This window comes from Megalops cyprinoides, chromosome 2, assembly GCF_013368585.1.
Source record: "Megalops cyprinoides isolate fMegCyp1 chromosome 2, fMegCyp1.pri, whole genome shotgun sequence".
NCBI lineage: Eukaryota > Metazoa > Chordata > Actinopteri > Elopiformes > Megalopidae > Megalops > Megalops cyprinoides.
The window spans coordinates 4,670,036-4,683,446 of record NC_050584.1 but is presented as its reverse complement, the minus strand read 5'-3'; the positions used below and the strand labels follow the sequence as shown (position 1 = coordinate 4,683,446).

The window sequence follows — 13,411 nt, the reverse complement described above, 5'->3', positions numbered from 1 at the left end:
CTGTTTTGATTCTTGTTTTATTTTTCTGTTCATCTCTTTTCAAAGAGAAAGGGGGGTTGGGTTTGGAGGCCAGTGTTGTTGGAAGGGAGGGTGATGTGGATTGAGGAGGAATGCATATTTCGAGCTGATATAGGAGGGCAGGGGAGGGACAACTTCTTGCATTTTAAGGTAGCATTTATCTTCCATCTTCTTCACAATGTATACATTCCAAGATTTGACCATGATATAAAAACATTACAAGTTTTAAACTGAAGCCTTTAAATAATGGGAAATGAGGAAGTTATTATTGCAAGCTATAATTGTAATGGCCTAGCAGATAAAAGACAACACGTATTTATCTGGTTAAAACATAAAGAATACCCGTTTATCTGTTTGCAAGAAACACACTCGGTACCTTCAGATGAAACTGCTTGGAAGGAGGAATGGGGTGGTCCAATATTGTTTTCCCACAGTTTAAAAAACTCAAGGGGAGTGATGATTTAAAAATAACTTCAAAATCATTTCTCAAGCTTCAGAAATAGATTCTCAAGGAAGATGGATCATTTTAAACATAACTATTGAAGACAAGCAAGTCTGTTTGATTAACTTATATGGCCCAAATAATGATGTCTAAACTTCTTTAAGTTAATTTATAATAACATAAGGGCTGCAAAATTTACAAGTGATTATTATATAATGGTTGGAGATTAGTAAAAGTATTCTGAACATAGTTCAGAATACTTTTATGGATCGTAAAGGTAGTAACTCAATCAATTACCACCCGCATGCTTCTACAGAAATTACATCTATAATGGACACAATGGACCTGATAGACATTTGGAGATTAAAAAACCCAAAATCACATAGGTATACATGGAGAAGACAAAACCAGGCAAGTCGTATAGATTATTTTCTTGTTTCATTCTCCTTGATATCCAAAGTAAAAAAGGTTTTAATTGTAGACAAAGTAAGATCTGATCATCAACTTGTATCACTCCATTTAGAAATGACTGAATATCCCCGCGGTCGTGGGTATTGGAAATTCAATCAAAAATTACTAGAGGATCGGACATTTGTAGAAAGAACAAAGGAATTTATCACAGACTTTTTCTCAGATAACATAGAATCAGCAGAGCCTCTTACTGTTTGGGACACATTTAAATGTGCTTTTAGAGGACACCCAATTAAATTTGCCTCACAAAGACAGAAACAGTTTAGGTTAAACAAACTAGAAATTAAAAAGGAGATTGAAATGCTTACATCACTTCTGGACAGCTCAAAAGCAACTCAGGAGGTGTTTGACAAATTGGACGAGAAACAAAGAGAATTTGAACAACTAATATATGACAGGTCAAGTATTATATATTACAAAAATAAAGCAAAATGGACAGAGAAGGGGGAAAAATGCAATAAATTCTTTTTAAACCTTCAACAGAGAAATAATGCAAAGAAAAATATACTAAAATTAGATAGGAATGATTCAAAAATCCTCACTACACCAGTTGATATCTTGAATGAAGTAGAGAAATATTTTACAGAGATATTTTCATTTAAGTCCTCACCCGTACAATTAAATAAAGACAATTGCAAATTATTCTTTCCTAATACTCATGTTAAAATATCTGATAAACAGAAAGAATCATGTGAAGGCCTAATTACAGAAAATGAGCTTTACCAATCTATTATGTCCTTTCAGCGGGGAAAAACACCTGGCCTTGATGGTATTCCAAATGAAGTGTACCAAACATTTTATGAACAAATCAAAAAAACCCTCCTTACATGTTTTAATTTGTCTTATGTAAAATGTATGCTCACAGGTACTCAGCAAGAAAGTGTAATCTCTCTGTTGCTAAAGCAAGAGCCTAGTGGCCAATATAAAGATCCAGTTTACCTGAAAAACTGGAGACCCCTTACACTTTGGTGCTATGATGCCAAAATATTAGCCAAATGCATAGCATTGAACATGTCTTACCTGATATCATACACCACGACCAGTCTGGTTTTATGCAAGGACGAAATATTGCAAATAACATAAGACAGTTACTTGAAATTATAGAACGCTATGATAGAACCAACAAACCAAGATTCATTTTTATAGCAGATTTCGAGAAAGCTTTTGATAAAATAACATGGGATTTTATATATAAATGTTTGAAATTCTTTAATTTTGGAGATTCTTTAATAAAATGGGTTAAAGTTCTATATAATGACTGTACTAGCAAAGTTATAAATAATGGATATCTATCAAAACCTATCACACTCTCACGGGGGGTAAAACAAGGTTGCCCTTTATCCCCATATTTATTCATCATAGCAATTGAAATTCTCGCTGTTAAAATAAGATCAAATAATAACATCAAAGGTTTGGAATTGCAGAGGCTAAATACAAAAATTTCAATGTATGCTGATGACTCAAGTTTCTTGCTGAGCCCTGATAATAAATGCCTACAAAACCTTGTAAAAGACCTAGACAACTTCGCAAACCTATCTGGACTAAAGCCAAACGATGATAAGTGTCACATATTGAGACTCGGACCACTGAAAAATACAGATTTCTCCCTACCATGTGATTTACCAATCAAATGGACAGATGGATTGGTTAATGTACTTGGTATTCACAACCCAGAGAACATGAATAAAATATCAACACTTAATTTTAATAATAAACTCAGTAAAATCACAAAGATCTTGCAGCCTTGGAAAAGAAAACATTTGACCATTTATGGCAAAACAACTTTAATTAATTCATTAATTATATCCCAGTTTACCTATTTATTCATGGCATTACCAACTCCTGAAGAATCATTTTTCAAAACATATGAACAGAAGGTGTTCCAATTTATATGGAATTACTAAATTTAAAAGCATTGAATCTCTCACTTAAAGCCTCCCTTATTCCTAAATTCTATTTCAACTCACAATGGTTTTCCAGTAGATTTCTTAAGAGTGTTCACCCCATGTTTAAAAAAAGCCTTTTTCCATTCCTACAAGTCAAGCCTATGCATTATTCAGTAATTAATTACATATTCTCTAATGTCTCCACTTTTTTGAAAGAAGCTCTACAAAGTTGGTTACAATACCAATTTCATCCACCAGAAAATACAGAACAAGTCTTACAACAAATCATCTGGCTGAACTCCCACATTATGATGGATAGAACAATGATTTTTTGGAAACAAATGTTTGACAAAGGCATCATTTTTATAAAGGATATAGTTGATGAGGAAGGTAAACTCATGTCATATACACAACTAATTCATATTTATGGAACTGTTTGCACATTACAGCAATACAATCAACTTATCGGATCTTTACCACAAACGGGGAAAAGGAAAATTAGAAATGGTACTGGATACCAGTTAGTCTGTAGGCCACATATGAAAATGGCAACTTGGCTAAAAAAACAAATAAAGATATCTACAAATTTTACTTAAGAGCAAATAACTTAGTTGCCATACCATACAAGATTTTAGATAGCTGGGAAAAAATGTTAGATACACCAATCCCATGGAATCAGATCTTCAATATCCTTTATAAAACAACACTAGATTCAAAAATAAGATATTTCCAATACAAACTAATATATAAGTTCCTGGCAACGAAAAAGATGTTAAATATCTGGGGAATTGACCCATCGCCCGTATGCTGATTCTGCCAAGAAGAGGTGGAATCTGTAGAGCATTTGTTTTGGTATTGTCCGATTGTGGCCTTATTTTGGAAAAAGGTTCAGGAATGGTTATCAATGCAGAGTGTTTGTTTTCAATTAAACTTGTTTACAGTGATACTGGGCGATATATCAAAACACTCTCACACAATACACAACATAATTATATTTAATTATTTATGCTGGGAAAAGTATTTATTTTTGGGTTGACATCAGTGGAGACTAAGAATTGAGAGATTCAAGAACTTTGTCAACTATTATTGTAGAACTGAGTGTCTTATGGCACATGAAAAAGGAGCTTTAGCTTATGCCAAAAGATGGGATAAAGGTAGAGAGGCTGAAGGATGGAATTGGTAAAAAGGTAAAGAATAATGAAATATATTGTATAATAACGGAGAAGACAGAACAAGAAGTTGTCCTCGCCTGGGGGGGGGGGGGGGGGGGGTTGTTTTTTTTCTCCCCCCTCCACATGTACTTATACATACATTTATTTTGCCCATTTGTTGATCCAGACATAGCCTGTCCTTTCCACCCTGTCTACGGGGAGGGTAAGGGGGAGGAAGGGCTGGGGGGGCTAGAGGAGGGAGGAAGAGTGGGGGGTGGCTAGAGGGTTGAGTAATTTTGTCTGTTCTACCCTTTTGTAATACTCCTGTTTTGTCTTAGATGTTTCTTAATTATTATTTTTTTTTTTGACGTTTGATGTGGTTATTGTTGTTTGTTTGACTTATGTTTGCTCTGTTGCTGTCGTTTCATGTCTTGTAATATTGTATTGTGTACATGTAATATTTAAAATAAAAAAACAGTAAAAAAAAAACTATTTCTTTATAGTCCTTGCTTTGTACACTGGGGCACAGTCATGTTGGAATAGAAAAGGGCCTTCCCCAAACTGTTGCCACAAAGTTGGAAGCATAGCATTGTCCAAAATGTCTTGGTATGCTGAAGCATTAAGATTGCCCTTCACTGGAGATAAGGGCCCTAGCCCAAACCCTGAAAAACAGGTGTGGCCAGTCCCTGGGACTGGTTTTAAAATGTCTAGTTTATCACAGAAGCTTTCAAACTCAGATTGGATGTAAACATAGCTGTCAACACAATCTGATTGCGATCTGGGGAATTTGGAGGCCAGGGCAACACCTTGAACACCTAATCATGTTCCTCAAACCATTCCCTAACAATGTGTGCAGTGTGGCAGGGCACATTATCCTGCTGAAAGAGGCCACTGCCATCAGGGAATACCACTGCCATGAAGGGGTGTTCCTGGTCTGCAGCAATGTTTAGGTAGGTGGCATGTGTCAGATGTCCACATGAATGGCTGGACCCAGGGTTTCCCAGCAGAACAATGCCCAGAGCATCACACTCCCTCCACCGGCGCTTTTTGTTTTTGTTTTTGTAGATGACAGAGTATGAAGCTATCAGTCAACAGTGGCAGTCTACCAGCTGCTTCAGCACTTTTCACTGTTCAGAGATGCTAAAGTTGTAAAGTTTCACTTTATCAGGATTATCTGTGCTTGGAATGCATGGAATGTCCAGTTTAGGTAAATATTTTAATGCATCTATACTTTACAGGATGAAAATTGACATTCACTGGAAATGACTGCTGCAACAATGTGTCAAATAATACAGCCTTTTTTCTATTTTCTTATGAGTCTGTCTCTGGATTTGCACATTTTATCACATTAAACAGGTGATGGATTACAAAAAAACAGTGTGGAGGTTTATTAATGATAATGATTTTATCTGTCAGGGCTCCGCCCCCTTAAGCCGCGGTGTTTTTGTTTTCCCTGTCCTTGTGCTTTTGTTTTCCTTGTGTTCCTGCCCCGCCCGGCTCCCCGCCGGGTCCCCGCCCACCTGATACATTGCCTGCACCTGCCTGCCTGCTCACCTGCTTCCCATCTCCTCGTTACCCCAGCCCTATATCTTCCCTACGTGTCTCTGTCTCGTTGCTAGTTCGTTACAGTAAGTTTCTTCCTGTCTCGTCCCCGCTTTAGTAACCAGTACCCTGATTGCCGTTTTTTGCCGAAACCTGCCTGTCTCCCGACTTCGTCCTTCGCCTGCCGACTTCAACCTGTTTGACACTCTCGCCCGCCTGGTTACCGACTCTGCCTGCCCCGACTTCCCATCCTGGATCTGCCCCCGGACTGCTTCCCCGTGTTTTTGAACCCTGCCTGTCCCTGTACGACAAACTGCCCGCTGATTATAATTAAACGCTTGGCTACGTTTACCCGGTGGTCCGCGTTTGTGTCCCGATCCCCGTTCCTGACATTATCACTTTATATTTTTTTCTTTTGTCAATCTATTATTTTGAGATAAATATTAAACCAGCATAGTGCTAAATTATATCAGTGATTTATTGTAAAATATTTTTCTGTTCATTAAAGTTCAAATTTAACGTATTGACTGCAGCTGATGGGTGAGCCATGTACCCACAGGCGTATAAATTTATTAATATTGTGGGTCACTCCAATTACTGATTTTGTTTGTGAGAATAAATACCACATAAATTCAGGCAGATCCACTGATCTTCATGGTATCTTGATGGGTGGAGATTTGTATGAGCCAATCAAGTAATCTGAAGTAATCAGTGAATATTTGCAGCATGATAACTGAAGACAACTAAATAAGGAAAACACTTGACAAGACACACACACACACACACACACACACACACACACCAGAACATACATACAAGAACGGATCATTCAGCCTATCTAGGCTCAACAGTTTGTCTAGTCTAGAGTTTATGTAGCTCTGTGTCAAGTCTGGTATTGGACACAATAAGAGCCTTTTCCTCCAGTATGAATGCTGGTAAATTATCCCATGGACTAAGATTGTTTTAACTAAAAACATATACATAAAAATGCTAACATGCACACACACAACACACCCACTCTCCTCAGAATTTATCTCCAATACTGTCTATCTGTATTGTCAGTGGTTTGCCAGAGCTGTTGGCAGCATTTTAGAGGAGAATAATAATTTATGCATTAAAGCAGTAGTTGTTTGTTGTAGCTGTCACTGATTATTTCAGAGGTACTAAATCAGTATGCTGCACATAGAGATCTATCGAAAGAAAAAAGTTGCCGGCTATGTAGGATGTCTAGTTTAAACCAACCACTTTGTCACTTGAAAAAATGCACTTTACCCTCTTCACCCCTGCCGGCGCTTTTTTCAGCTGACATCCTTTTCTCACAGAAACTCTCATTTGCCAAAGTGATAGCCTTTCAATGCCTTACAGACATGCTCCTTTTCTGTAGGGGATGACTAGTCTCTAAGATTGCCTGCTTCAAGAATCTGCATGCGGTTTCATAGAAACCACTGCTCAGGCAGTCATTGTATTTACAATTACAACCAATATACAGGGCATTCATTATTTGCAAATTATAACATTGGAAATCCCAAGAGAATGAAGTCCATTGGAAAGGATCTGGGAAATGTTACATTGCCATTCCAAGCTATTGATCAAGAAGATACAGGCTACTGTTGATATATACTACCCTGTATGCAGACCGGTGTAGCATGCATGTGGTGTATACTGTATGTTATCCTGCTTTTAAATTACCACCCTATGCTATGCTTTCCTCATGCTGTCCTGTCTCTTGATATGCCCCTCTGGATTAAGCTCATACCACTACATAAGGGCCCATGTGAAGTATATGTTTCTGATCCTCTTAAAAGGAGAAGCAAGCATCTGTGAAATGCCAGAGCCTACGATTTTGACGCTTGGATTTGACTCAACTCCCAATCAGCAGGCAGTGTAGCCCATTTGAAATGCTAAAAAAGAAATTCTGGGCTGTATGACATCCTTGAGGAGATGTCCTTTCTTAAACAGCACTTTAACAGCTAATAATAGCTATTACATTATAGCTAATTATATATTTTAGCTAATAATAACTAAAGTAAGTTGCCACAGATGTACTGAAAACTACTATCCTTTAGTTCACCCAAATTGCTCCACTAAAGACCCAGCTGTATAAATGCATTCAAGAACAGTATGGAATCTTGTGTGTAAGGAAGACTTTATCTCCCAGAAGACGAGCAGCAAACACAATTGTCTTGTGATAACACAATACAAAACTGAAACCGCTGTTGTTTTACTTTTTGGACTTTAGACTTACTGCGGTTGCATTTCTGTTGCCAGACAGATAACACTAACTCCTTGTTTCTTCAAAGAACTTTAAAATGGAGATCTTCTACATACCCCAGTACATCATGTGTGCCAAGTAAACGCAGAGCTACAAGGCGGTCTTCCAGACCTCTCCCGCAGTGTGCCAGTTGTAGCCCCTTGCACAATCATTCTATTCTAACTTGTGCCTTCCTCTAGATCCGGACAGAACTGGAATTTTGGAATTCCCTCATAGTGTCAAAATGATATCACATAAAGTATAGCAAAGCCCTGTTAGTCCTCTTGAAAAAAGGGTGCCACTAACTGAATTGTATTATTTATGCTAATTATGATTTGTGAGTGATAAAGTGAGTGTAATCAAGTGATTCATTTCATCCCAATGAGTTTTAAAATGAGCCAGTATTATTTAACAATTCTGAGGGTTACATCATATATTGAATTTTAAACAATGAGCTCTTGTATATGTGTGCTGGTTCACAGTTCAAAAGAATATGTAAATGTTTAAGCAAACATAGCCTTGTGTACCATGACAACAGCAATTTCAGAGACAAATCAGAGCAAATCGTAACATTTAATGGGCACATCTGCCAAATTTACAGTGCATAGTATGTATGTTTATGAAAAAAGTTTACATCTTCACTATAACCTACACAGTTGAAAGGAACCCAACATAATATGATTTTCAGTGAATGACTTCAGATCAATATTTCATTAATGCTAAATTAGTCTTCACTTAATTCCATATGATGTTATATACACAACGTTAACCTTCCAGACCTATAACATGGCCAGTTCACTTCTTTTAATTTGCTGAACACTGTTGTTCACAAATGGAGAAGAACAGGGATATGAAAGTGCTTTGTCAGCACCTCATAAATCAGGGGTGTCCAAACCTCTCCTGGAGGGCCACTTGTCCTGCATGTTTTAGATCTCTCCCTGCTCCAACACAGCTGATTCAAATGATCGGTTTGTTATTCAGCAGCTTCAGGAGTTCATAACGAGTTGATCATTTGAATCAGCTGTGTTGGAGCAGAGAGAGATCTAAAACAGTGGCCCTCCAGGAGAGGTTTGGACACCCCTGTCATAAATGAAATGATTTGATTCATATATTCAACACCTAATGGATTGAAAACTATCCAACTATACTTAAAAGACTTCCTTTACAGTCTGACACTGAATGATTCATAGAGTCTGTGCTCCATTACTTTCAAATATATCACAGTAATTTATACAGTGCTGAATTTTAAATTACACAGAGGAAGTGCAGTCTTGGTAAAAATAAATAAATAATAAATATAAGACATTCTTGAAATCACGCTGGCCTCCACATTCAATTAGCAATTAGCCTGTCTGCATAAAATAGCTGTCAGCACTATAACGGTGCCAAATGAGAGTCCAAACCTGCCTGGAACTATACTTAAAATGATTACAGCTCTGATTATCTGGCTGTAGATTTTCCAGTTTGTACATTTTCCATGACAGTGATTGAAAATGTATACACATGCAATTTTAAAATAAAAGAATTATTTTTCCCACTTTCTCTACATAATGGTACACTGTAAAAAAAAAAAAGAAAAATCTGTTTTTACAGAACAAACTGGCAGCTGTGCTTGCCAGAATAATTCTGTAAAAAATACAGTAAAAAATGTACAGGTAGTTCTGTAAACTTTTTAGGCACTCTATTCTGTCTATGGTAAATGGACTGCATTTATATATCACTTTTTTACTCATTTGAGTACTCAAAGCGCTTTACAAATTTATGCCTCACATCTGCCTACCAGTGACATAGGCTGCTATACAAGGTACCAGCTGGTCACTGGGGGGTTCAGTGTCTTGCTCAAGGACACTTTACCAGAAGGAAGCAGATTCAAACCAGGGATCTTCCGATCCCCAGTCAACTGCTCTACCTCCTGAGCCACTGTCACCCCAGTCAGCACATAGGCAAACATTTATTTTTTTCAATTAACAAAGAGAAAAAGGGAAGGGAAGTCAACAAACAGTAACACAAACCACTCAACGGTGGCACCCTACCGAACCCAAACAAACATGGACAATGAAAGTGAAACTAAGATAACCAATATAAACGATAATAAACAAACATAAATAACTAAGCAGTTATTCAGCAACAAAGCTATAAATGGCGCAAGCTAGGCATTATGGGTAATGCTCTGCGGCTAACATTATTTTAACACTGTCATGTAATTTTAACTGTATTGTATTGTTTTTTGTATTACAGTTTTTCTGTTTAAACTATAGTAATCTGTAAATTCTACAAAGAAATATGATTCTATTAACATATTCTCACTTTAAAATTAACAGTTGTGTTTGGTTCAGTATTTTACTATAGTATACTATAAATTAAACATTGCTTCATTGTTTTTCTTTTTACAATTTTTTGATGTCATGATTTTACAGCACTTCACTGTTAGTTTCACTGATATTTTTTACAGTAGCTGTAGGGGCAGAGGTTGGTGTAACTCTCATCAGGCAATCAAACAGACACATTAGCAAAGATTAAGAAATGTTACTATTTAAATGGTAAGATAAATGTAGTCTATACACCCTTTCAAAATTTCTTGTTTTTGGCGTCTTAAAGGCTGAAATCTAGGTACGTGAAGACAGAGTTTTTATCTTTATTTACACATTGTAACCAACAATATCTAAGTGAAAATCAAATGCCTGAGTTTTTTTAGAATTTTTAATAAAATTATTAAAAATGAAAAACCTTGAACACCCTTACATTAATACTTGGTGGAATCACCTTTTGCATGGTTAACTGCCGTGAGTCTGTTTGGATAAGTCTCCACAAACTTCTCACTTCTAGATTTTGCTATTTTCTCCCATTCTTCTTTGCAGTAGAGTTTGAGTTCACTTAAATTGCAAGGGGGCTGCTTATGAACAGCTCTCTTCAAGTCAGTCCAAAGATTTTCAATAGGGTTGAGCTCAGGCTTCTGGCTGGGCCATTCCAGGACATTAAACATCCTTTTTTCCAGCCATTCCACTGTGGATTTGGCTGTGTGCTTTTGGTCATTGTCATGCTGAAAGGTGAAATTCTTCCCCATCTTCAGCTTTTTTTTGCAGAAGGTAGCAGGTTTTCTCTAAAATCTATTCATTTTTACCTCTATCATTGCCAGAGCTCCTGTCCCTGCTGAAGAAAAACAGCCCCATAGCATGATGCTGCTACCGCCATGCTTGACAGTAGGGACTGTGTTTTTGTTGGCTTTGCATCAAACATCATTTGGAATTAAAAGGTTTTACCTCAGTCTAGTGAGACCATGAGACCTTGGCCACATGGCAAAATGAGAGTGTCTTTTTGCATTATTCAGATGAGACTAGATGTTCTCCTTTGTGAGACGTGGCTTCCATCTTGACACCCTACCCCACAGATCAGAATTGTGAAGACCACATGATCACCATTGTTGCTATATGCATATGGTGGCCAGTCCTTGCCATGATGTTCTGCAGCTCTTTTAATGTTGCTGTTGGCCACTTGGTGGCCTCCCTGATGGGTTTCTTCTTGGAAATTCAACCATCTTGGAGGGCCAGCCTGAACTAGGCAAGGTCCTGGTGGTGCCATATTTAATCCATTTCTTGATTATGATTTTCACTAAGCTCCATGATATGTTTAAGTCCTTTGATATCTTTTTATAACCCTCTCTTGATCTGTACCTTTCAACAGTTCAATCCTGGAAACAAGGAATCCTTGTGAGAATACCAACAGGAGCAGCTGATTTTATCCTGATCTAATCAGGATAACTTCAGCTGGTCACAGTGTCAGGAACGGGGATCGGGACACAAACGCGGACCAGCGGGTAAACGGAGCCAAGCGTTTAATAACAATCAGCGGGCAGTTCGTCGTACAGGGACAGGCAGGGTTCAAAACACGGGGAAGCAGTCCGGGGGCAGATCCAGGATCGGAAGTCGGGGCGGGCAGAGTCGGTAACCAGGCGGGCGAAGAGTGTCAGACAGGTTGAAGTCGGCGGGCGAAGGACGAAGTCGGGAGACAGGCAGGATTCGGCAAACGGCAATCAGAATTCAGGCTTTTACTAGAGCGGGGACGAGACAGGAAGAAACTTACTGAAACGAACTAGCAACAAGACAGAGACACGCAGGGAAGATATAGGGCTGGGGTGACGAGGAGATGGGAAGCAGGTGAGCAGGCAGGCAGGTGCAGGCAATGAGGGAATCAGGTGGGCGGGGACCCGGCGGGGAGCAGGGCGGGGCAGGAACACAAGGAAAACAAAAGCACAAGGACAGGGAAAACAAAAACACTGCGGCTTAAGGGGGCGGAGCCCTGACAGCACCGCCCCCCCCCCCCCAACGGACGCCACCGGGCGTCACAGCGGGTTCGCCAGGGTGTCGGCGGTGGAAGTCCCGGATCAGGGACGGATCCAGGATGTCCCTAGCAGGAACCCAGCTCCTCTCCTCGGGACCGTAACCCTCCCAGTCCACCAGATATTGCAGACCGCGCCCCGACGCCGAACCCTAAGCAGGCGGCGCACGGTGTGAGCCACCGCTCCGTCGATCAGGCGGGGCGGCGGAGGGGACCCCCACCTCCTCCTCCTGGGCCGGGAATAGGGGAGGTTGATAGCCCACACAGCACTGGAAGGGCGACAGCCCCGTGGAAGCAGAGGGAAGGGAGTTGACAGCGTATTCGACCCAGGGGAGGTGCTGGCTCCACGCCGACGGCTCCCGAGATGTCAGACACCGTAGTACCGTCTCCAGCTGCTGGTTGGCCCGCTCGGTCTGGCCGTTGGACTGAGGGTGAAAACCAGAGGACAGACTGACGGTGGCCCCCAGTAACCTGCAAAACGCCCTCCAAAAGTTGGATGTGAATTGGGGCCCTCGGTCGGACACCACGTCGGAGGGTAGACCGTGCAGCCGGAATACCTGGCTAATGAGTAGCTGAGCGGTCTCCCTGGCGGAGGGCAGTTTGGGTATGGGGATGAAGTGCACGGCTTTGGAAAACCGGTCCACGACGGTGAGGATGGCGGTGTTACCGTCAGATGGTGGCAGGCCGGTAACGAAGTCCAGGGCGATGTGGGACCAGGGCCGTCTGGGAACAGGCAGGGGTTGCAGCAGACCGGCGGGGGGTCGGGTGGAGGTCTTGCTCTGGGCGCAGACCGAGCAGGCGGCGGTGAAGTTCCGGATATCCTCCGTCATCGTGGGCCACCAAAATCGCTGGCCAATGAACGCCGCTGTGCGCCGGGCTCCAGGGTGGCCCGCGAGCCTGGATGAATGCCCCCACTGCAGGACCTGAGAACGGACAGACTGGGGAACAAAAAGGCGGTTAGGGGGACAAGAGCTGGGACCCGGTTCGTTCTGGAGGGCGGTGTGGACGGCAGTCTCGACGTCCCACAGCGCCGCTGCGACAACGCATCGGGCTGGCAGGACTGTGCTGGGTTCCTGGGAGTCCTCGGCCGGGGCGTGCTGGCGTGAGAGGGCGTCGGGTTTACCGTTCTTAGAGCCTGGTCGATATGACAGGGTGAAGTCAAAACGGGAGAAAAAAAGAGACCAGCGGGCTTGTCGGGGATTGAGGCGTTTAGCTGATCGGACCTACTCGAGATTCTTGTGATCAGTCCACACCAAGAACGGAGCACTCGCCCCCTCCAGCCAGTGCCTCCACTCCTCGAGCGCCAGTTTGATGG

General features: G+C 40.8%; 1 protein-coding gene and 1 gene segment (V, D, J or C); one reads left to right on the top strand and one right to left on the bottom strand.

Annotated features, from left to right (window-relative positions):
• Nucleotides 1-12,926, bottom strand: part of LOC118773780 — a 51,858-nt gene extending 38,932 nt beyond the window's left edge. The window contains 1 exon segment of the C gene segment in view: nt 12,888-12,926. Within this exon segment, the coding sequence occupies nt 12,888-12,926 (39 nt within the window).
• The window catches only part of LOC118773453 (brain acid soluble protein 1 homolog), a 39,288-nt gene that overhangs the window by 12,171 nt on the left and 13,706 nt on the right, over nt 1-13,411 (top strand). The window lies entirely within an intron of this gene.